General features: G+C 36.6%; 1 protein-coding gene and 1 non-coding gene across 2 annotated transcripts; one reads left to right on the forward strand and one right to left on the reverse strand.

The window, feature by feature from the left end:
* The first annotated feature begins 10,272 nt into the window (after window positions 1-10,272).
* LOC141669761 (small nucleolar RNA R71) lies at window positions 10,273-10,379 on the forward strand. Its single transcript, XR_012554022.1, has one exon. It is a non-coding gene; the product is annotated as a small nucleolar RNA R71 (small nucleolar RNA).
* A 4,899-nt stretch (window positions 10,380-15,278) lies between these two features.
* Window positions 15,279-16,883, reverse strand: LOC141663884 (protein JINGUBANG-like). Its single transcript, XM_074469733.1, has one exon. The coding sequence runs from the start codon at window positions 16,695-16,697 to the stop codon at window positions 15,468-15,470; it is 1,230 nt and encodes a 409-aa protein (XP_074325834.1). The 5' UTR covers window positions 16,698-16,883; the 3' UTR covers window positions 15,279-15,467.
* Between the last annotated feature and the right edge of the window lie 9,222 nt (window positions 16,884-26,105).

Here is a 26,105-nt window from a genome sequence, read left to right on the forward strand (position 1 = left end):
CAACGGATAACTTTTATCATCCGTTGATTCCACATCCGTTGATAATCCATCAATTAATTCTAACTTCTTTTTGTTTTTCTTCCAGGCATCCTCACAGAATGATTCAATTCCCTGAACCTTGGCAATTTGAACACCAACATCCCTAGATGTTTTCCAGGCCTTGATTACCTCTTGCTCACTTTCTAACTGTTTAGAAAGAATTTCTACTTTCTTAACAGCTTCTTCTAGTTCACTCTCAACAGTCAAGCATTTAAGTTTAATCTTTTCAAGCTCAATTACCTGACTCTCTAACACAGCATTCCTATCACTTAAAAACACATTATTTTCTTTGATCCTAGTGTTTTCTTTAGCTAGTGATTTAAGAGAAACACGCAAATGATATAATTCATTGGACATATCATTTATGGCTTCATTGCATTCATGTTTAGAAAGCTGAGAGAGATCAGTAGTAATTACCTGGTTGCTTGATGAACTAGTTTCATTTTCATCAGAATTAGCCATCAGGGCTAGGTTGACATATTCCACATCATCATCTTCATTTACCCCATCTGCTGCCCAATCATCTTGAGTGAGAAAAGCTCTTTCCTTTTGTTTGAGCAAATCAAAATACTTCCTTTTGTAATCAACTTGCTCAAATTTCTTTTTCTCAGAATTTTGCTTCTTACACTCACTTGCAAAGTGTCCACTAATGCCACAGTTGTAACATTTGAACTTTGATTTGTCCACCATGTTTTTGTTTGGCTTAGTGAACTTTGTGTTTTTCCTGAACTTCATCTTTGCAAATCTCCTGGACAGAAAGGCCAGATGTTCATCAATATCATCAGATTCATCCTGACTGGAATTGTCTTCATCCTCAGCAACTTGCTTTTTACCCTTGCTTAATTCTGATTTGCTTGTGCCAATTTTGAGACTTGGCATTGTCTTTTCCTCATTTCTGGCTTCAACTTTTTCACTGTCAGCTACAAGTGCAACTGATCCTCCTTTTCTCTTTCCCTTTTCCAACAGCTCATCTTGCTCCATCTCAAGTTCATAAGTCTTCAAAATTCCATATAATCTTTCAAGTGTGAAGTCCTTATAATCTTGAGAATTTCTTAGAGAAACAGTCATAGGCTTCCATTCCTTTGGTAGAGACCTTAGAAATTTTAAATTGGAGTCATTGACTTGGTACACTCTCCCATACAGCTTTAATTCATTCAATAGTTTCTGAAATCTGTTGAATGTATCATTCAATGATTCTCCTTCTTCAAAATGAAAATATTCATATTGTTGAATGAGAAGCTGCATTTTGTTTTCTCTAACTTGCTCAGTGCCTTCACAGATAAGCTGCACAGTATCCCAAATTTCCTTAGCAGTTTGGCTATTGATGACATTGTCAAACATATCTTGATCCAGGCCATTAAACAAAATGTTCATGGCTTTCTTGTCCTTGTGGACCTCTTCAATATCTTCAACAGTCTATTCCGCCTTTGGCTTGGGAATAGACTGTCCAACAACAACTGTAGCAGTAGCAACTGTGGCCACCTTGTATGGGATGTGAGGACCATTCTCAATACAGTTGATGTAGCTTTCATCTTGAGAGAGAAGATGTAAATGCATCTTCACCTTCCAGTGATGATAGTTATCTCTTTCCAGGATTGGAATCTTTACACCAATATCCTTCTTACTCATGATGTTAGCAGAATAGATCTTTAAACTCTTTGTATGTTAAGAGCTTGCTCTGATACCAATTGTTATTCCCAGTGGACTAACAATGAGATTTACAGAAGGGGGGTTGAATGTAAATCTCAAAACTTTTTCAAGTTTTGAGCAGTTTGTAAGACTAAGTGTTTGAGTGATCAAATGTGTGTGAATTGCTTGGAGCTGATGCAGACAGATATATATTCAAACACAAATGTAATGAACACAAAGAACTTAAAAACTTTTCTGGTGGATTTGTTGTTCCACCAGAGATGTGTTATTTCAGAAAATCTGTGATTCAAAACTAAATCACAGCTGCTTCCTAGTACAAACTAGATGATTTTCTCTCTTGATATTTCTAAACAACTCAGGGAAAATTCACATCTAATTACTAGCTACTACTTGGTTTATATAACACCAAGTTTACAAGTGAAGACAAAGATAAAGTACAATAAGACAATAGTTCTCCACTTGTTTTTGTTCCATTTTTATCCAGTGTAATATGGAATTATCTGTTGACTTTCCATTTTGAACCAGACTAAAAACGGCTGCTTTTTCTGTTGTTCCTGGAATAGGCTACCACATCTCTGTCAATCCATGTGCCTTTGTCAGCTTTGTTAACTGTCACTATCAACTGCTATGAGAATGAGCATCCGTTGAAGCTTTCATCCATTGATGGCTTTATCCGTTGATGCTCTAGTAGTGCATTCGTTGAAGCTTTCATCCGTTGATGGCTTTATCCGTTGATGCTCTAGCAGTTGAAGCTTTATCCGTTAAAGCACTTATCCGTTGATGGATATTATCCGTTGAAGCGTTAGAGACATCCGTTGAAGCTTAGTTTCTTATCCGTTGAAGGTCTTCAATATCCGTTGACACTTCTTCACTTATATAAAATTACAAGGCATGAAATATTTACAATTAGCCCTCCTATTTGTACATCCATTAGTAGTCAACATGACTGGTTATCTCCTAACAACATCTAAGAATTACAGCTTGAAATCAGAGAGTGAGATGTGCTACAATACCAAAGTTATTGCTAAGTAAGGCTACTCCTTCAACGGATAGCCAAGATGGTCTTATCCGTTGAGGCTACAAACACTAGATTTCTACTTAAGTGTTTTGCTGAACTTATCATCAAACTAATACACATATTCCTAACAGTTATTAATAGAATAAAAGCTAAACTCAAAATGACTGACAACACTTCAATTCTTATATCGGAGTTATCAATGGATTCATGTTTTTATTCATAACACATAAATAACACAAATATGCTTATTTGATCGTGCAATGAGTGAGGTCCATAAAAGACTTATACAAACAATACCCATATTGCGAGCGTTAGGTTAGTAGATCCCAGACTATAAAAGCCTTAGGTCACTAGGCACAAAGTCCCCTAAGAACTTAATAACTCGAGTATTAAAGAGCCCACTCGTGATCAATTATGCATAAACACACATTTTATCTTTTCTTTTTTTTCTGATTTTTTTCTTTTTTTTCTGATTTTTTTCTTTTTTTTCAACAATTTCTGAACGAGTGCATTTCGCTCCATCTCGTTCAACCCTAGACTACTCATATAAAATGAGTCGGCTACTAGCCATTTACACCTAGTCACAACAACTAGCAATGAAATCCAAATTTTTTTCCTCCAATTTTTAAATTTCCATGTTATTTTATCATTAAGTGAATATCCTAAATTTTAAATATAAATAAGTGATTAAACCTCAACAAACTAATAAACATGATCATGATCTAGCACTCAAGCAACCTATAAGACTTAGTGAAATTTATTGTTTCTAGCATGCAAATCAACTCGATAAGACTTAACATCCCTAAATATGACATCACCACACTTGCATCAATATCACAAATTGATCGGAAAAATTAACTAAGGGATCATGTTATAATGCACATGAATGAAACTATATGCAACATACTAATAACAAAATGAAAACAAAATAAAATAAAAAAACTACATGATAAATATACAACTATATAAACTAAACTATCATGAATATGCAAACTATATGAGACACACACAAACATATATTCCTTAACTACTACCCCCAAACTTAAAATATTCACTATCCTCAGTGAAGGTAATAGTAAGGAATCAGGCATACCTACTCATAATCAGGGTCATCACCCTCATGGGTGGTGTGTCAGGAGTGTCTGGAGGCGGGTACACAGAGTCCTCACCGAATACTGGCCACTGGATATCAATTCATGTAGCTCTAAATGTAGTCCCCAATGCCTGGGTAAGGTCCTGTGCAAACCGACTATGGATGTCATGCATCGCATCCATCCTCCTCATCAAGCGCCTATATTGCGCTGAACTCAAACCAACACTGTCATGTGCCTCCCCCTGCTGCTACTGCTGCTGCGACCGCGAAGGACCAGCCTCTCCCAACTCGGCTCTCCAAGCTGCCCTGCTCGCCTGAGTCGTCCCACCAACATATGCTTGAGGTGCTGGACGTTCACCTGGGGAATGGTCATAAGAATATCCAAGCCCCTTCGTATCAGGCTTACCACCGTACCACTCATGCATACTCAACAATGTCGAACTATCAATCGGGGCACTCGGAAGTTGCAGCTGCTCGTGTGCGGACCAATGAACTCCAACCGCCACACACAGCTTCGTCACAATTGATGCATAGGGAATATAACTCGTAGTGCTGCCTCACAGATACCTCAAGATACCCTGATAAATCACCATCGCGAGATCCACATAATCTCCCTGAAAAATGCCCCGCACTAACCGTGCACGCTCCACAGTAACATCATGCACGTGAGAAGATGGCATGATGTTGGCACAAATAAAAGAATTCCATGCACGTACAAACCTGTTCGTACACGAGGCAGGGAAAGTGGCATACTCGTTCGCGCCCTTCTTGAACTTCCAATGAGTCTCAGGCACACACAATGTAGCAACTATCAAATCCAAGTCAAAATCATCACCGGTCTTCGCATTCCAATCCTCCTGCTCCAGCTGTCTCTCGGGTTGATTTATCACCCGATGAATGGCCTCCGCACTGTAATCCACAGTCAACCCTCTCACCACAGTAAAACCGTTCTTGTCCGTCTTTGCATTCGCATAAAACTCGCGAACCACACTCATAGGTACCGCAGCGGGTGCCTCACAAAAAGTAATCCAACCCATCTCCACAATCATCTCCAACAACTTACCATCCCTTCTCGATGGCAGAAAACCTCGTTCCTTGGCTATGGGCTTCGAAAGCAGCCTCGCATACTCCGCCTCAGCCTCCAGAGTTGAAAACCTAGGCCTCACACCACCCACACTCGAAAAATCGGTGGTGCTCTGCTAACTTGGGTTCGTTGTCTTTTGGGTGGATAAGTATGAGTGAATAGAAGTGTATAAGAGAGAATTATGTGTTTGAGAATTTGAGAAATGATGGAGAAGTTTTGTTTGTAAGTGTGTGTATATATAGGAATTTGGGAGAGAATTAGTTATGGAAAAAAGTGGGATTAATGGGAGTAATGGGGGTAATGGAATTGATTTGGAACAGAAATTATGGGAAGTGGAGGGAAATTCGGGTAGGAATTGATTTTGTAATCAAAGTCTCGATTTACTGCCTCTCTTTTTTTCCCAGAACCAGGGACCTAGCGCGGCCACCCCGCCTGGCAGCGCGGGCGCGCCGTACTTCTGGAAAACCAATGCGGCTGCCCCGCTCCTCAATGCGGGCACGCCGTGCTTTTGTAGTTGGCACTGAATTTTTTTCTTTTTCTGATTTTTTTGTGTTTTTCTCCTTCTTTTCTTCTTCCTCTATCTACTAATGTACAAAAAACTTGGGTTGCCACCCAAGAAGCGCTTGATTTATGTCGTTAGCTTGACGTAGAATCCCTGAGATCAAATGGTCAATAAAATAACATTAACCACCTCGCGGTTTGCCGTATCCGCATAGTAATGCTTCAATCGCTGTCCATTTACCTTGAATGTTTGGCCTGGATCATTTTCAAAAATCCCCACCGTTCTATGTGGAAACACAGTTTTGATAACAAACGGCCCTGACCACCTCAACTTTCCAGGAAAAAGACGGAGACGAGAGTTAAACAAAAGAACTTGTTGCCCCGGCACAAATGATTTGAGCATTAGACCCTTATCGTGCCATCTCTTGACTTTCTCCTTATACATTTTGTTGTTCTCATACGCATGAAGTCGAAACTCATTGAGTTCATTCAATTGAAGCATCATCTTCTTACCGGCTGCATCCAAATCAAGGTTTAACTTCTTCAAAGTCCAATATGCTTTGTGTTCTAGCTCCACAGGCAAATGACACCCCTTACCATAAACCAACTGAAACGGTAACATACCTAGCGGAGTCTTATACGCTGTCCGATATGCCCAAACAACTTCATTCAACTTCAAAGACCAATCCTTCCTTGATGGACATACAAGTTTCTCTAAAATGTGTTTGATCTCTCTGTTAGACACTTCAGCTTAACCATTAGTTTGAGGATGGTAGGCTGTAGCAATGCGATGATTCACATTATATCATTGCATCATGGCAGTGAACTTGCAATTGCAGAAATGCGATCCCTCGTCACTGATTATGACTCTTGGAGTCCCAAATCTTGTGAATATCTGCTTATGAAGAAAATTCAGCACTATTTTCGCATCATTTGTTGGAAAAGCCTTGACTTCAACCCATTTTGACACATAATCAACCGCCAACAAGATATACTGATTATTGCAAGATGAGACAAATGGCCCCATAAAGTCAATTCCCCAAACGTCGAAGACCTCAATCTCGAGAAGCACATTAAGAGGCAATGAGGCATCTCATCCCTCTTGGATATATTACCAACACGTTGGTATCGATCACATTTCAAAACGAATTGATGAGCATCCTTAAATAATGTAGGCCAAAAGAATCCCGTTTGAAGGATACGAGCTGCTGTCTTTTCTCCACCATAGTGGCCTCCATAAACAGTCGAATGACAGTCTCGCAAGATCCCCCCCCCCCCCGTTTCGTTGTACAGAATACATCTCCTGATGATTTGGTCAGCTCCTTGCCTAAACAAAAATGGCTCATCCCACATGTACCACTTCACCTCATGAAGAAACTTCTTCCTTTGAGCAGAAGACAAGTCTGGAGGCATAATATTGCTCACAAGGTAGTTCACAATGTCTGCGAACCACGGTTCTTCTTCTTGCACCCCAAACAACTGTTCATCGGGAAAAGAATCATTAATCAATGTCTTATCCTGTGAAGTTGCGCTTGGATCTTCCAAACGAGAGAGATGATCAGCGACTTGATTCTCGGTACCTTTCCTGTCCTTGATCTCTAACTCAAATTCCTGAAGTAAAAGAACCCAACGAATTAATCTAGGATTTGAGTCCTTCTTTGAGACGAGATAGCGAATCGCAGCATGATCAGTGAAAACTGTCACCTTCGTCCCAAGCAAATAAGATCAAAATTTCTCAAAACCGTAGACAATGGCTAAGAGTTCTTTTTCAGTAATAGTATAGTTCAGTTGAGCACCATTGAGGGTCTTACTAGCATAGTGGACCACATGAAATATGTTGTTCTTTCTCTGCCCAAGAACTGCTCCAACCGCATAGTCACTTGCATCGCACATCATCTCAAAAGGCTCATTCCAATCAGGTGCAGTTATGACAGGTGCCGTGATTAAATTCTTCTTTAAGATCTTGAAAACAGCAAGGCACTTATCATCAAACTTGAAAGGAACATCTTTCTCTAGAAGATTGCACAAGGGTTTTAAAATTTTTGAGAAGTCTTTGATTAACCGCCTATAGAAACCCGCATGACCAAGAAAACTGCGGACTCCCTTAACGGAAATTGGTGGAAGAAGGTTTTAAATGACCCTCACCTTGGCTTTATCCACCTCAAGACCTTTACTAGAGACCTTGTGCCCAAGAATAATGCCCTGTCGCACCATAAAGTGACATTTCTCCCAGTTGAGAACCAGATTGGTCTCAACACACCTTTTAAGAACGGCACCAAGATTTTGCAAGCACTCGTCAAAAGAATCACCGAACACAAAGAAATCATTCATGAACACCTCCACATTCTGACCAATCATATCAGAGAAGATAGTCATCATGTATCTCTGAAATATGGCAGGTGCTCCACATAACCCAAAAGAAACTCTTCTGAAGGCGAAAGTACCAAATGGACAAGTAAAGGTAGTATTTTCCTGATCCTCTGGAGCAATGCAAATCTGGTTATACCCCGAATAGCCATCCAGAAGACAATAGTACTCATGCACATCCAACTTGTCAAGCATCTGATCAATAAAGGGAAGAGGGAAGTGATTCTTCCTTGTGGTTTTGTTCAGCTTCCTGTAGTCCATGCAAACTCTCCACCACATGACTGTTCGAGTAGGGATGAGCTCATTCTTCTCATTCGCAATAACAGTGATACCTCATTTCTTCGGCACACACTGAACTGGGCTCGCCCACGAACTGTCAGAAATATGATAGATGATCCCTGCATCTAGCCACTTTAGAATTTCCTTCTTCACAACCTTTTTCATTATCGGATTAAGCCTTATCTGTTGCTCAACCGTTGGCTTGCTACCTTACTCTAGCAAAATTTTATGCATACAATAAGAAGGGCTGATTTTCTTGAAATCTGTTATAGTCCAACCAATTGCCAATTTGAACTCTCTCAGGTTCTCAAGAGCTTTTCCTAATCACTACCTGAAAGGTCAGTGCAATAATAACAGGCAAAGTAGATGCATCACCTAAAAAAACATAACTTAAGTGTTTAGGCAATGGCTTAAGCTCTAATGTAGGAGCTTCCTCAATAGAAGGCTTGAGTCGCCCCTCAACATTTTTTAGTTCTGGCATTTCAAGAGATTCAAAAGGCATATCCAGCCTTATCTTCCAAGGAGAAGCATTCAAATATTGCAACTGCTCATCACTTTCGTCATCTTCGCTATCTGAATTCCCCGACAAGGCCTTCTCTAAGGCATCAGACCTTAGCATTTGATCAAGTTCTGAAGTAACCACAAAATCGACCAACTCCACTTTTAAGCACTCCTCATTTTCAGTCGGGAATTTCATGGCATTGAATACATTAAAAGTCACATCCGGATCCAGTACTCGCATGGTAAGCTCACTCTTCTGCACATCTATCAAGGTTCGGCCAGTAGCCAAGAATGGTCTTCCCAAGATTATGGGAATCTTCTTATCCTCCTCGAAATCAAGAATTACAAAGTCTGCAGGAAAGATGAGTTTGTCCACCTTGACCAAGACATCCTCCACAATGCCCCGTGAATATGTAATAGAGCGATCAGCCAACTACAAGGACATATAAGTAGGCTTTGGATCAGGTAAATCCAACTTTTTGAAGACAGACAAGCCTCAGAATGATGCTAGCTCCCAAAACACACAAACACTTATCGAACAACAAGTTTTCGATAGTGCAAGGAATAGTGAAGCTTCCAGGATCTTTAAGCTTTGGAGGCAACTTCTGTTGCAGAACAACACCGCATTCCTCCGTGAGAACAACGGTCTCTAAGTCATCAAGCTTCACTTTCCGAGAGAGAATACCTTTCATAAACTTCGCATAACTAGGCATCTGTTCAAGAGCTTCAGCGAAAGGTATATTGATATGAAGTATCTTGAACACCTCCAGAAACTTCTCAAACGGCTTATCAAGCTTTTTCTTCTGCAGCCTCTTAGGAAAAGGAGGTGGAGGATAGATCCATTTCTCACCTGTATTACCCTCAAGAGGAGTGTGTTCCACAGTAGTCTTCCTTAGTTCCACTTCTGCTTTCTTCTGTACTTCTTCCTCAACCACAACTTCATCTTCCGAAACTTGAGATTTTTCGGGATTTGCAACCTTCCCAGACCTCAACATGATTGCCTTAACCTGCTCTTTAGCTTCCTTCTTGCCTGGAACTTCTGTGTCACTAGGTAGTGAGCCAGGTTGACGATTCAGCAAGGCATTCGCAATCTGCCCAATTTGATTCTCCAGGGTCTTGATAGACACTGCTTGGCTCTTACACATGAGCCTCAACTCCTCTAATTCAGATTTTTCATTAGATTGTTGCAGCTGGAGTTGTTGTCTTGGTGTATATTGTGGTTACTGAAAACCATGAGGGTTGTATTGCCTTGCCGCATACTCTTGATAAGGCTATTGTACCGCATTCTGAGTATTGCTCCAGCTGAAGTTAGGATGATTGCGGTTGTTGGGATGATAGGTGGCTGGAACTGGTTGCTGCGACCTCTGAAAGTTGTTTACGAACTGAGTTGATTCACTAGAAATAGCACACCGCTCCGTCTCATGGGCACCAGCACAAAGCTCACACACACTAGTGATCTGATTAACTCCATAATTAGCCAAAGAATCCACCTTCATCGTCAAAGCCTTTAGCTGAGCAGCTATAGCAGTAGCTGCATCTACCTCTAGAATTCCTGCTACCTTGTCTTGAGTTAGTCTCTGAGAAAGATTCTGGTATTCATTAGCAGCCATCAGTTCAATCAATTCATACACTTCATCGTAGCTTTTAGCCCACAAGGCTCCACATGATGCTGCATCAAGCATGGGTCTAGAAGTTGCACCCAAACCATTATAGAAGCAGTTAATGATCATCCAGTCAGGCATCCCATGGTGATGACACTTCCTAAGCATCTCCTTATATCGCTCCCAAGGCTAACATAAAGACTCTCCAGACTACTGCGCAAATTGAGTAAGAGCATTCATGATTGTAGTTGTCTTCGCCATAGGAAAGAACTTAGTAAGGAATTTTTGAGCGAGTTCTTCCCATTTGGTGATAAAGCCCAGTGGTAGAGAATGTAACCAGCTTTTAGCTTTATACCTCAGAGAAAACGGGAAAAGCCTTAGCATAATAACATCTTTAGTAACATTGTTGAATTTGAAAGTGTCGCAAATCTCGATTAAATCTCGAATATGCATATTGGGATCTTCCGTTGGAGAACCCCCAAACTGAACTGAATTCTATATCATCTGAATCGTGCTAGCTTTGATTTCAAAAGTGTTAGCCGCGATGGCTGTTCGGAAAATGCTAGACTGAATATCATTGATCTTCGGCTGAGAATAGTCCATCAAAGCCTTTATATTCGCTTCTGGTTCACCCATTGCAACAAGAGCTTCTTCTTCTTTCTCAACTAAGATTTCTTCTTCAACTTTCTCCTCTACTTTATCCAGTGTTCTCTTTCGAAGTTGAGAACGCGTTAGCATACACGCTCTCTAGAGTACCTGAAAAAGCAACAAATAACAAGTAAGTAAAATATCTGATTCAATGAACTTTAACGAACACTGATGTAAAGCAAATAAACTAAAAATTAACACCGAGTCCCCGGCAGCGGCGCCAAAAACTTATTAGGACGAAAACACGCGCTAATATTCACGCAAGTATACGCGATCGTAAGTAATATAGAATTAATTCTAGTTTGTTCCCACAGAGACTAGTTTAGGTTAATTTTAATCAATGTACTTATGCAACAATGTTATGGTTATTATTCAATGCTAAGATGATCACAATTTGAGATTGTTTATAACTATGCTTAACTAAGAGATTATACTAAAGAACATTAACTAAGAGATTAAAAAGGGATTGATTAATATATGACACAAACATGGGATTCTAACTTCATTACTACTTCATTCAATAGCCTTTTTGTTCTTAACCTTAGCATGTAATGGTGATGACATTAATCAGACAACACGAAACTAGTAAACGCCAACTTTCGTTGTACGAGTACCCTACTACCAGACATCCACAAAAGAGATAGAAGCTGAATAGACACCAATTATATTGAGACCCTATATGTCTATAGAATTTGACAACATAACGGTTTATTGCGCAAGTTATCTATAATGATTACATAGGGCAATTAAGATGGTTAAAATTACCTACGAATCATGCATATCAAATACATGAACCTATGCTAGCATGACAAGTTCTAAACCCCTAAATTCACTTTCGCTTCATTAGAGATTAACACGTTATCTTATAAGTTTGCGACGCTCATAAGACGAATAAGCACAACCAATACTAGGATATCATACAATCACCACACACTAAGGTATTGAAACAAATTAACTAAAGAAATTCATAAGTAAATCTGTTAAAATCCCACGATAACGATTAGCCCATAATCGGACTCATCATCAACATGGGTTCCGATGAAAGCATGGTATAATAAACGTAGTCTTTATACTGAATAAATAATAAACCAAGTACGTAACAAGAGTATAGGTTCAACAAACAAGAAACGAGCATCCAAGATTACAACTTAGAACAAAGAATCAGAAGAATAAACTAGGTCTTCTTCGCCTTAGTTGAATTGTGCTATAGGTCTTCTCGTCGATCTCTCCTTAAGCTCTGTTATGTCTCCTTATTGAAAAATGATCTTAAGTTGTCATTATATAGCAGCCCATGCAGATTAGAAGCCCAGAAATCAGAATTATAAGAGAATTAGGATTCTTTCATCCCGACCTGGCGCAGGCGCGCGCTTCACCAGCGCGGGCGCGCTGACCTTCTGTACTTCTGGCGCGGCCGCCTCGCATACCGGCGCAGGCGCGCCGTCTTTTTGGAAAAACTTCTGATTTTGCTTTTTTTTTAATTGCCGGTTCTTGACGGTCTTTGCACAAGCGTTCTTCACGATAATTCCTAACACCATTTTAGCATCAAAACAATGCTAAATCCCCTGGATCCCTGTAATATGCCTAAAATGCAAAAACACTACAAAAACACATCAAAAATACAAACAACTTGAGTACAAAACATTAATTCAAGCCTTTATACAGCATTCTAAGTGGGCATAAATGCCACTTAACAGTATAGGGGCATCCCATAAGGGGGGATAGTGGTCACAATAGTTGAATACTCATACCCAACGGGTCGAGAATTCACACGTGCATGTAGATGCTGAAGTTGGGAATTCGTCCTTTGAGGAGCCGGGGGACTCGTCCCTTGTGGCTGAGGCTCAGTTGCCTCTATCTGGGTTCCTCCTTGGGTGGTGGCATAGGTCGAATGCGGGGGTATCTCCACTACTGACGAAATTGGTTGGGTTGTCCCAGCTGGTATACCTTCGGGGGCGTTGCTCCCGCTCCGTGTTCTCACCATGGTTGTTGTTATTCTTTCCCACAGACGGCTCCAAATGTTATGGATTGAAAACTAGGGTGTATTAGTTCTAGGGTTCGTGAGCTTCGAGGCTCGATTTGACTGCTCTTGTGTCTCGTGACTCGATCTGCCTTAACAAAATGCCTACGTACCTTGCTGATTGCCAAGGATCAAGTCAAAAAACGTAGTTCTGATTTGTGGGGTGAGGCCCCTTATATAGATGTTGGGAGTCCTTGAATTTGACTAAAGTTAGGAGACTTGGTGGGCAAGTCTCATAATTAGAATGGACTTTAGAGTCCTAGGAACTAGGAAATTGATTCCTTATCCTATGAGATTTCTTGGAGGCCAACCTCCAAGGAATTGTGTCCTTATTTGGACTTTACTTATTAGCTGATTTATCCCTTATTAATTAATTACGAAATTAATTAATATTCTGGGCTATTGAGACTTTTTTGCTCTATCAGGCCTGATCAATGTGTTAACCTTCTTGGGCCTGATCAATGTGTTAACCTTCTTGGGCCTGATCAATGTATTAACCTTCTTGGTCTGAATATCATACATACGGCCTTCTTTAATGGGTCTTGCAGTCCTAGGTATAATTAATGCAATATTAATGATGTAATCAAGGTTTATTTTATCCCCTATCATTTGCCCTCCAACTTTTGGGAAATCGTAAAAGATTTTGTAGAAGTTAAGTTCATTTGTTCCCTTACATGGTATCTTTTTTTACGTAAAGTGTGGAGCGACCTACACATCTACAACGATTTGCCTTGTACGTGGCTTCAGGGTTGCTTTAGAACCTCCCCGTCACTTTTTTTACCTTATTCCTATTATTTAGGAATTTTCTGGTATTTTTCCTTAATTTTCAGGAATTTTCCCTTAATTTCTGGGATTTTTCCTATTTTTCAGGAATTTTCCCTTAATTTACAGGAATTTTCCCTTAATTTCTGGGATTTTCCCCTATTTTTCAGAAATTTTCAGTAATTTTCCATATTTCTGGAAATTATTCCTTAATTTTTAGAAAACATTAATAATTTTTCAAACGTTTTCTTTAATTTTTAAGGAAATTATCTCAGAAATCATTATTTTTCTGAATTTTCCTCTCCTTTCTTTCTTTTTTCTCTTTTTTTTAATACCCATTTTCGACCAGGATTCTGGTCGAATTAAGATCCCAATAGCCCTTATCGGAGCTCATTTCGGGCAGGAGTGGTCGACCAGAAACCTGGCCGAATTTCCGTCAGGATTATTTCTAGTTTGACCGAATAACGCTCCCATTTAGTTCTGGTCGTGCGTCTCTTCGATCAGGAGTCTTCGACCGGGAATCCTGGCCGATTTCGGTCAGGGCTTGACGTTGACTCTGGGTTTTTTTGACCAAATTTTTTATTTGAATAAATCAAAATAAAATTAGAATGATTTTGTATCAAAAGTATTTTACTAAAATAATTTATTGAATTAAATTATTCCAGTTCTAAGTTATCGAGAAGTCTACAAATGGATACTTGTAGAGAACTCTATGAATTAACATATCGAGATCTCTACAATGACTTATCGAGAAGTCATAATGAGGCTTGTCGAGAAGTCAAGGAAATGACTTATCGAGAACTCTATCGAGAAGTCTCAAAATGACTTGTCGAGAAGTCAGTTAGACATATCGAGAACTCAGTTCTCTATATACTTTTGTTCTTTTTGGTTCCGTCTTATGTTTCACATATTGAAAATGTAAATTACCATTTAGACAGTTTTCTCATAATTTGAAAAATTCCAAGCTAAATTTTGAATTTTGAAAAATAAATATGCAGAGAATTCTGAAATATTTATAGATGATATTCCAGTTAATTTCCAATTAAATCAAATTAATTTTGATTCACTAGAAATTAATCTGCTGCAACATATTAGTTGACTCTGGGTTTTCTGACCAAATAAAGGGTCGGGTCGGGTCGGGCTTTCCCTCAAAATATAGGGTCCGTCGAGGCCCTAAACCCGGGCCGGGTTTTAACTGGATCAGATCGAGCCAGATTTTCGGGTCTAGATTTTTTGTGCATCTTTAAACACGATTCTGAACACCCCTAAATTAAATGATATTGTTTTCTTGACACGAATCATGGGCTATGCAATACCAGCTAAGAACTTGGACCATTAGGATTTGTTAATTGCTCAACTTGCTTGTTTAAGTGGAACAAGGTTTAAAACTGCCATTACACGAACATGTACGAAACCGGGAGTCTCAACAACCATAAATACCAAAACATTAGTCTCAGAATTTAAACTCCTAGCCTAATACTCCCTCTGTTTTTTGATGTCAGGTAGACTTTTGTGCACAAATTTCTAAGTCCATTGATCACATAGTTAAATTAATAATTTTTAAATTTTTTTTTCTGAATAAAAGTTTTAGTTATATATTTTTATTTACAAAAGAAAATTTTAAAAATTATTATTTTAACTATGCGATCAAAGTACTTAGGAAATGTGTGCACAAAAGTCAAACGACAGTAAATAACTAGATATGTAGACGTTTTTTAGACAATTGTGCAACTTCGATGAAAACCACCAATATTTTTTTTTACCAGAGAAACCCACCAAGATTGAATACTCATAACATTACAAGATTTATTATAAGAAACCAGGACAGACCTTTTGCTCAACCTTTTCATACATTTCTCAGCAACAAAAATGCAGCTCCTGTACAAAACAAAAAGGCCCTTAAGAAACTATAAAAATGGAACCCATATTTGCCAAACCTTGACATCACAGTCCAAACTGCCACTGTAAATCAAATAAGGAGTAGTATCAGTTGGTGCTACATTACTATCAGCAGCACCAGAATAATCCATAGCTGCAGTGACACATTTAACTGGCCCTGTGTGTCCTTCCAACACTGCCAAACAAGAATAGCTTCTATCAGTTTTTCTTCTCCAAATTCGTACTGTTTTATCAGCTGATCCACTGCACAGTATATCCGAAACCACTGCTAAACACAAAATTGCCTTCGCGTGTCCTCTAAGTGCCCCGGTTACGGCCATATGTCCACTACCTTCTGTTTTCTCCCACACGATTATAGACCGATCACAAGCACCTGAATATAAAATATCCCCGTCACTACTTAGTGCCAAAGCATTTACCGCGGACTTGTGTTCCTCTAAAGTATCGACTAGTGAATGTTTATTATCTCCATTCTTGCACCACACCTTAATTTTTCTGTCACCTGAACCAGTATAAATGTAGCCATCGTTAGATGAGACTATGGCATTGATAGCATCATCATGAGCATTCGAAACAGACTCTAAGCACTTGTAATCCGATGTTCTCCATATTTTGAACGTGCGATCCCATGAAGCTGAGTAAAGAAATGAACCATCTATCGATAAGGCTAGAGCTGACACTGTATCATGATGCACCCAGGTGGACTTCTTGTGCTTCCCTGTTTCAACAGAATTTTTTCCCGAAAAGAGTCCCGTGACACGGTCATTAAGTGTTGGTAATGTGGATATGCATTTGTGGTTTTGGCTTGGTGAATTATGATCGATTTTCCAAACACGAATTTTGTGATCTTGATGAGCACTAAATAGTTTATCACCCAAAATCACTATGCACTTAACTGCACTCTTGCATGAGGAGACTATGTTATTCGTTGAATTGTATTGATCCGATGGGGTTTGGCTCCATACGCGCAATTCACTATTGGAAGAGCCACTGTAAAGATGTTTTCCGGAGAGGGCTAGGGAGAATACATTTGAGGAGTGGCCCTTCAAGGTGGATATGCAGCGGTGGTGAATGGTAAATATTTCTTGCGATAATTTGTTTAGAGATGGGACTGAAGGTAGACTTGGTTGAGAGGATATAGAGGGGCTCATTGACGAATCTGAGCCAAACTTATTGTTTTGATCATCAAAGTCCTTCTCATATGTTTGGGAAGGCAAAGGAGAAGTATGAGTTCCCATTTCAGAGAGTTGAGAAAATTGTTTATAGGGTTCGAGAAAACTTATTTCATTTAAATATACTTCGCATTTGTTTATATAGGTTGAGTATGAAGGGAGGGCTCTCAAGCCGGAAAAAATGAACCAAACTAAAGGTGTAACCAGTGGTGGAACCAAGATTACGAAACAGGCTAGGCTAAAATGAATGATCGCTAATTTTTGGATGCTAGCTAGGTATTTTGAAACTTTTTTATACTAACATTTAACTAAAAGTTGGGTTTTGAAAAAAAAAATCTCTACTAAAATTTTCAGTTCAGCCTTGATTCGGACCGCGGGTGTGAGTAAAAATTGTAGACCGTTGAATTGTAGGAATGGAACATTTAGTGGAAAAAAGAGCTGGTAGCAAGTTGCATCAATGTGACTTGAGGAATAATTTGCAAAGGTCAAAGTTTGCTAATTGGATGACAAAAAGGATGAGATTTTTCATCACATCCTAACATCTGTTGTACCCTACGTTTATAGAATTATCAGTTTTTTCATTAAAATCTTAGTCAATACTAAGCTCGTGTAACAGCACAGTTTGACACAAACTACTCTGTCTCTGCTCTCTGTTTTTTGATTGAAAAAAAATAATACCATTTCTAAGGTTCATTAGCCATTCTTGTTGATAGGAGTTAAGTATGCAGATAATTGAATATATGGTAGGTTATACTACACATCAAGGGGCCTCCCTTAGTATGGTACGTTTCATCGGGGCTTATCTGATAAGCTTTTATCCTTATACTAATACCGATACGTTTAAAATATTAATCTGGTGGGCTAATCTGGTCTGGTCTATAATGTGATTGTGTTGTTCTTAAGAGATATTTTTGTTAGGAAAATTTGATTGTTGACATCAGTTAAAATAGTACATTAGCGACAAATCTGATATGATATAAAAGTCATTCGATTATGCTTGTTCTTCATTATATAAGTCGAGATTGCAACCAAGTTGAGGTGCAATTGGATGCGGACAAGAACTAAAAGATGATACTGAGGATGGTCCCTGTTTATATTCTAAACTACAAGAGAAACAAAGAGAAAAGGCTAAAATGAGTTTGGAATGAAGATTTTTGTCATTCCACAGAGATGTTCCCATAAAAGGACAACTCAGATTGGTATACTTTAAGCCACAAGATTGGAGTGTCTATTTAGTTGGTTTAGGTAACTAAGGAATAAGAATGAGAATGATATTAAATCCGAGGAGGCATAAGGTAACGAACCATCTACAGGAAATGAGGTTCCCATTCCATATAACCAATCAACGCAAGGTGCTAATTCCAAACGTCAAAACATGAAATGGTTTCTGATTCCCGTTAAGCAGGCTCATTAACTATGAATCAAACGTCCCTTAAATTCTTATGGCTGGTATAACTATAAAATTCAAGTTGATGTACTATTAATTGATAACTAAATTATTGTGTTTTTGAATAACTATGAATGTTTAGATGAATGTACTGTAACAAACTAATAAGCCAGACTGGTTTGCTAGTAGAAAATTACTTATTTAAATTTGTCAGTATGCACCTCCAGTTTGCCATTAGTTGTTTGGTAAGAGTCTGAGGACTTGTGATTTATAATGTTATCTTAACTTACCTAACGAAATGTCCAAACCCTTGTTATTAATTGACAACTTGTATTAGCATGTCATAGATAATGCAGTAGATTGATCAGTTGCATAGTGTAGTTAGTATAGTTCAAGTGTACACCAGAAGAGTGTCATCCAGTATACTGACATTTGGATCCAGCGTCATTTGCGCGTTTTATATCTTTGTCCATTTTCATGGTCCCTTCCCTGAGAGATGATCATATGTTAAAAGAAAATCAACTCAGACACACAGCTACAGATTGCAAACAAAAAAGATTGAGGTCTGCTGCCTGCAAAAATAGTACTACTTATTTAGATTGAATGAGTTTTGTTGCTAAATGAGTCATCATGACCAAGTGTAGAATTTTAATAGAAGCAGTGTTACGTACCCAAAAAATGGTTTCAAAATATGTTTCAAAATGACAGATGACGTGATTTTATTAGTGGGACTCATATAAATAAATATATGAGGGGGTCATATCATTAACGAGGTAATAACCAATAACATACAGACAACTAAGCATTTTGGAACGGTTTTTGGAAACTTAATATTTCTCTCTTAATCGTATTTGTCGTTAGAACTATCATTGAAGTTCCGTGGCTAATTACAAATTTAGACCAATAAATAAGCCAGTGTAAAATTAGGAGGACAAAGCAATCTCATGCAAATAAATTAAGCTGATATTTTTCTTCTTAAAAACAGATCATTTTTCAGAAGAACATCTGGTGCTTGTAATGGAGGATCTGTGGGGATTTCCTCCCAAGAAAAGCAACAAGCCCGCGCCACCACCACCACCTCCAAAAAAACTCGGTGGATCATCAGGAAAAATGTCGAGAAATCTTGAGAAAACCAAAGAAAAGGCATCCCAGGGCATGAAGAAAGTTAAGCATGGAGCAAGCGATGGTGTTCATTGGATTAAAGTCAAATGCCATGCTAGCAAGGGTGGATTATTCAAGTGATAGATCAAAGATAATAATTTTTCCTTTTTTTCATTGACAAAAAATCAACTTCTTTTTCATAAATACTTATGTATATGTCATGCAATGGTCAAAAAATGTGTTTTGATTGTGTTTTTCCAGATAGCTCCTTTTTTCTTGTTGTAATTTGATGAGAATGGCTTTTTGTGATTAATACAATTGCATTCACACAATTGATTCTTTCATTTTGTTTTTTCGTGAATTATTTGATTGTATGGTACCTGGGGAGAGGCTAGGGAGGTTGGACCCTCAGCGATCTTTGGATTTTTAGTGTGGAAAATTTCTTTTAGCCTCCGTTATTCTTGAGAATTTGAAAAATAAAATGTTTCAAATCTTAGGGTGTGTTTGGTATTGCTGTTGACAGCAACAGCAGCTTTTCGCTGAAAAGCAGTTAAAAAATTGTTTGATAAAATTTAAAAGCTGTTTTTCTGAAAAGTGCTTTTGACTTAAAAGTTGCTGTTAGAAAAAGCAAGTCCCCCATACTTTTAGAAAAAACTGATTTTCAGCTGTTGCGGGAAGCAGATGCTGATTTCACCATCAAACCTTACCAAAAGCATCATTATTTTTAATTTTTTGCATCAAAACATATACGAATCAAAAAAATTAACAAACAGTCATCTGATTTTTACAACAGCATTTTTTCCAGCAGCACTTTTTCTAACAGTACAGCAATTTTTAACAGCAATCCCAAACAGAGCCTTAGTCAGTACAAACATCAAAAATTCCGGAACACTTAAATTTCTGGTCCCGCGACTACGTGATAGTGAGATTAATGTGTATGTCCAGGGTTTTCTTCCCGATGCTAGAAATTTACAATATAACAAACATGTTTTATAATTCGATGTTAACTCACATCATAAAAAGATGTGTACTTTATGAAGTTATTAATCAAAAGGCGGAAATTATCAGTAGTTCAGGTTATCGATCATTTAATCTGGGCCTTCTCTTGGCAGTGATTAATAGAAGACTAACAAACTTTCTCCGATTCTAATTCTTATGATCATCTTTTGAAAAAAAAACAGTATGTTATCTATAAAAATATTCTCTCCGTTCCAACCATTTCTTTATACTTTTTTTTTCATTTCAAAACTTACCACAAATAGTAAATGGGTGTCACTATTTTCCCACTTTTTTTCCCTTTTCGCACTACTTTTATTCCACTATTTCCTTTTTATACATTAAAAATCAATGGTCTCGCTACTTCACTCACTTTTCTTTCTTTTTTTCACTATTTTATAAATATTTCCTAACATCCGTGCCCAAACCAAATGTAAACAATTGGCCGGGACGGAGGGAGTATAAAGCTTGGGGTGTTAAAATGTAAATGTTACCATTACAACAGTTGACTAGTCCACAGTCAATGGTCATCATCACTCAGTTGGATCAGAATAATCAAGGTGTTGCTAGTGTTCCAGAAGAAATCAGCAGATAATGCCAGTGATTGGCTTTGGCACAGCACAGCAGCTGGTCCTTCTGTCAATTCTGATAAAATTTAGCTTGCAGTTATGCAGGCTATTGAAAATGACTACAGGCATTACGATACAGCTGCTCTTTTCTCTCAGAACAGCCTCTTGGTGAAGCTAATACTGAAGCCAATAATCGATTAATCGTGGATTAGTTAAGTGTCGAGATGAACATTTTATCACCTCCAAATTATGGTGCAGTGATGCTGCTCATCCTCAAACATGTTCATTATGTTCATCGAGTGCTTAAAACCTATGATCGTATTATTTAAGGGATTGATGTGTCTCAGGTTGTCCGCGGGGTTGTGCCTGAGATTATAAGATTTCCTCATATAATAGTAGCTGTAGTTTTGTAAATACAGGTGTTGACTTAGAATTACAAAACTACCCATTTAAAATTGTACTCAAAATCCTTATAATCTCAGGCTACTGTCTGTTTAGGGTGGAGGTGTGATCATTATTTCAGTTCTCTTAAATTCTGTTAATCTCTATTAACCTTCTGCATATAGTTCAGAAAAGCTGGTTAAGTTTATTGCAAGGTTTACAGAGTTAAATAGAGAACAAGCTGTTTATGCGATTATGAGATAAATACGAAGAAAAGGTTTTGTACTAAATCGCTTGCATTTCGGTTTGCAGAAGCTGCTTCATTTCATATATTATGAGGTATTCACAGGAAACTAACACACTACAAGAGTATCACTGTCAAATTCCATTAACTACAATGTAATTGCCAAACTACTGCCTTTTGTTTTCTTTCTGGTAGTTCCTGTAAATTTTTGCACTGTTTCAAAATGACAAATATTGCGAGGTATGCCAGAATATTTTCTTGGCCATCGCCAACTCGGATACACGAATTTCCTCATTTTTGGTAAACTGAAGCAGTTTGGAACCAAACTGAGTTCAGCTTTTGAGCTGCCTCAGTTCTTTAATCATCCCTGATATGATCTGCCTTTTCATTTTTTATAAACTTGCTAATGTGTGGCCTATGAAATAATAGACTTTTGCAAAAATAATGTTTATACTGATCTTCCTTCTTAATAAACAAGATTTCATCAACATCAAAAGATCTGAATATGTAATGTATCAGCATAGTGGTTTTTAAAAGGTTAAAACGTGACAAAGTCCACTCCAGGCTGCAGAAGAAGCCTGCAAAGTACCTAAAACCAAACACCCATTAACAAAAAAACAATGTACTTTCAACATTTGGGAAATTAAACTCGTAATTAAATTCATGAATACAGAAAGTCAGAAACAGAAGATACAGCAGAGAGCTAGCCGCTAGGACAAGGCTTGTGACTTGTGAGTAACCAGTTAATCATGCAAAGTAATACTCCCTCTGTTTTTTAATATATGACGTTTGATTTTTTGACACAAATATTTAGGAGGATTGATCACATAGCTAGAATTATTATTTTAAAAAAATTCTTTTTTTGAATAAAAATATGAGATCAAAACTTTTATTCACAAAAAGAATTTTTCCAAAAAAATTATTCTAACTATAAGGTCAAACCTCCTAAACATGTGTGCCAGAAAGTCAAACGTCATATATAAAAAAACAGAGGGAGTAACAATCTAATTAACCAAATATTAATCATAAGTTTGACCATAATACGTCTGTTCTTATTATCGCTATATTTAAAATATCGGGTTCTTAACAAATGATTATTGTAATTTTTTTTTCAAATATATATATAATATTAAATTTTTTGTGAATGTAAGGTATAGTGGTTGCTATTCATATAATTTTCTGGAGATTTTTGTATCCATCTCAAAATTTCAACAAATAAGTGCGTGTTTGGGTAAGGACAAAATGCCCAATATTAGGCCAAAAGACCATTGCACAGTTTGATGAACTGTTAAGTTATGAGAGCTCAAATCGGTCATGTATCATCAAATATAGAAAGTGTAAAAACCTAACATTTGCCATTATGCTTTTGCTTATTTGGTTCGTAATAGTCATTATTATAAATTCAATTTTTTTTATATTTAATATATGAATGTATATCACGTGTAAGTATATGTAATAGATATTGTAAATTATTAAGAAAATAAATAATTATTTACTTTAGAAATGCATATTAAAAATATTTGTCTGATTTGATCTATTCATGATAAATCATCCGATTTTTTAAAAATTCACCGATAAATTGTAAATTGATACCTCAACCTAATAGTTTTTATTTACAAAATCTGTAAGCACAGTTGTTTCACATATTATGTTTTCAGTTTTCGATTTCCCACTTAAATTTATGTAAATGTAGTAAATATTCGTTAATCCTTCTCTTTAAGTGAATTATATTTCAATTATATCTTTTCTAATTATGTCTTTTTATATTATCTTTTTAATTTTATATTCATAAATGCACATCTTCGTGATCTTATCAATTTTACATTCACATGGCACTGGAAATTGGCGAGATTTTTACTTATTCATCATTAATTATTTCAAAGTGGATTTTAGGTAAGTCAATAATATCATGGGCTAAGGTTTGTTTGAAATACTTTTAATAAGTGATCATATTTTTGTTTGATTCAAATTGGTATTGATTTTTACAAATCAATACCAATTTTTTACGTATTGTTCATCTCATTTTTTACGTATTTTTACACGCACACAGAACTCGAGGATTTTTCGAGAAACAACCTCTTCATTCTTTAAGAATGAGGGGAAGGTTGTGTAAATTTTACCTTGCTCAGACCTGAGTTAAACGCGATATATTGGGTATGTTTAGTTTTGTATGTATTAAATTGTTATATCAAAATTTTATATTTTTTTATTAAAAAAATATAACTTATAAGTCGAATATTTACTAAACACGTCACCAACTTATAATTAAAATTATCTAAATATCTAAATAATTTATATGAAATAATTTACATATCACTCATATGACACTAAGTTACATTTTTTTTAAACTCCAAACATTCCCAAAATACTTAGCAGTAGTAGCTTTGCTTGGACCAGATTTCCTCCGATAAACTTTGTTATTCTTGTCATTATTGTTAATCTGTCAAAAGTTATCAGATATGGGGGACCTACAAGGTGATTCTGTTTGACTAACTTCCTAGGATCCATTTTTTAAATTTACTTTTAGTTTCTCTCAAATATATTTATTTAAAGTCAGCTTCCTTTTTTTTGTTCCAACGTCAACAGATTACTTTAAACTAAATTCTAATATTTCATTAGTAAATTAAAAAATTTAGCAGCTGAGCAGTATAACTTTCATCATTTTTATGAAAACAAGACGACTATTCATTTAGTTCGTTTATTTATTTTCCAATCATGCTGTATTATGAGTGCGGAGGTATGTTTTCACTGTTTCCGGTGTTTTAATGAATGTATTATATTTTAATTGTCATAAAAAAATCATTAATATTGACGCATAATGAAAAGTTTGATTTGAATATATTGATTGAATTGTAAAGATCAAATATCCCATAAAAATGGAATCAATCTTGAAAAAAGGAAGTAAGAATGCAATCTGATCCGGGGCTAGTACTTTATTCTGACCTGAATTTATTATCATTATTTTTCCTGTTACGAATCACAAAACAACTTTTTTGATTTTGGCAAAGAGGAAGAAAAGATTTGAGGAGAAATATTGATTCGTTTTCCGTACATTTCATGTTCATTCATATCTGTTATTCTACACATGAGCATTTTTTTAATTTCCTGAATCGTATCATATATCCTTGTTACTTCTAAAGTTTTACTCTTCTTGTGCTGATTTCTTTTAACAACCCGATGACGTGCTCTCTTAATATTGTTAAAAACTAATGTAAACCCCAGTCCTGGTGTCCCATAATAGAATTTTCAACGATATTGTTAAAATTGTTAGCTAAAATAGTTTAAAATAAAGATTATCTATAATTTTACTGGACCTATAAGTTTATTTACTTCAGTAGAGTTGACTATAATAATTAGCTATATTTAAGATTTTTATAAATAGAATATATTATTTGAATATGATAACAGATTAAGGCTCCGTTTGGGAGTGCTATTGAAAACTGCTATGCTGTGAGAAAAAGTGCTGGTGGAAAAAGTGTTGTCAGGAAAATTAGATGACTGTTTTGTACTTTTTTTTAATTTATGCATATTTTGAGATATAATATATAAAAATAATATTTTTAAGAAGGTTTGATGGTGAAAGTGATAACTACTTTCTGCAAAATCTGAAAACAGCTTTTTCCAAAAGTATGAGGAGACATGTTTTTACTAACAGCAACTTTTAGACCAAAAGCGCTTTTCCAGACAGCAGTTTTTAGAATTTACCAAACACCTGTATGACAGCTTTTCAACAAAAAACTGTTGTATCTGTCTACAACAGCAATACCAAACGGGGCCTAAGTGTAATTTAACTACATGTTGTTAGAGTTTTGTAAATATAACTTCTAAATTTTTAGCTAAAGTAAATGATCATTGAAACTTATAATTTTTTACATAATATCGAAATATATATTTATGATATATTTGTCAAATTTTTAGTCATGACTATAGGTGGCCAGGCGGTCGGGTCGGCCGTGCCGTGCCGAATTTCCGGCGAGCCGATTCAATTACCCGGTAACTCGTGAACGACATGTAAAAGTAAACGAGTCGAGCCGAGCCGAGTCGTGCCGGTTTAATAAAATGATAACCCGGGATCGGCTCGTGAATTAGACGAGTTTTCCGAATTAGGCGACTTACGCGAATACGAGCCGATTAACCGTTCGTTTGACGGCAATTATGTAATGCTTACAGGCTGGAAAGTGAGGCTGGAAAGTGAGGCTGGAAAGTGGAAACAGAATATTGTATAACCATTTTATGTATAACCAAATTGCAACAAGTGGCAAGCAAAGCAATGTTTTTGGTCCACTCCTCCACTCAGTTGTTTTTTTCTTAATTTTTTATTAGAAATTTACATGTCTGTGAATACCAACTTGGTAATACCAACTGTAGACTGTTGTGAATTGCGATTCAGAAATTGAAAAATTGATAAGTATATATTTATATTTATGTAAACTTATACAACTAGAATCAAAATTAAATATTTAGATAATATTTAGATGGCTACGAATTATGATGAATATTTTTTTAGTTTTAATAAAATTTTGATTCATAATAAAATAACATTTTTATTATGTTCAATTAATAACATTTTCAATTTTTAACACATTTTAACATTTCAACATTTTTATTTGCTCAAATAAGTGACTAGTTTATTTTTAAAAACATTTTTTTTGTATCTTCAATTTTTCTTTTCAAAATTGAGTTATTTTCGAATTTATAAAACTAACATGTTTATAATGAAAATAGGACGGTACCTCTATAAATTTTATTAATTAAAAAATGTTACAATTGATTTGAGATGACTCATCTCTAAAAAA

The sequence above is a fragment of the Apium graveolens genome, chromosome 6 (assembly GCF_009905375.1).
Source record: "Apium graveolens cultivar Ventura chromosome 6, ASM990537v1, whole genome shotgun sequence".
Classification (NCBI taxonomy): Eukaryota; Viridiplantae; Streptophyta; class Magnoliopsida; order Apiales; family Apiaceae; genus Apium; species Apium graveolens.

Coding starts and splice junctions, on each gene's coding strand:
- LOC141663884 (XM_074469733.1), bottom strand. CDS start 16,697: ATGGGAACTCATACTTCTCCTTTGCCTTCCCAAACATATGAGAAGGAC.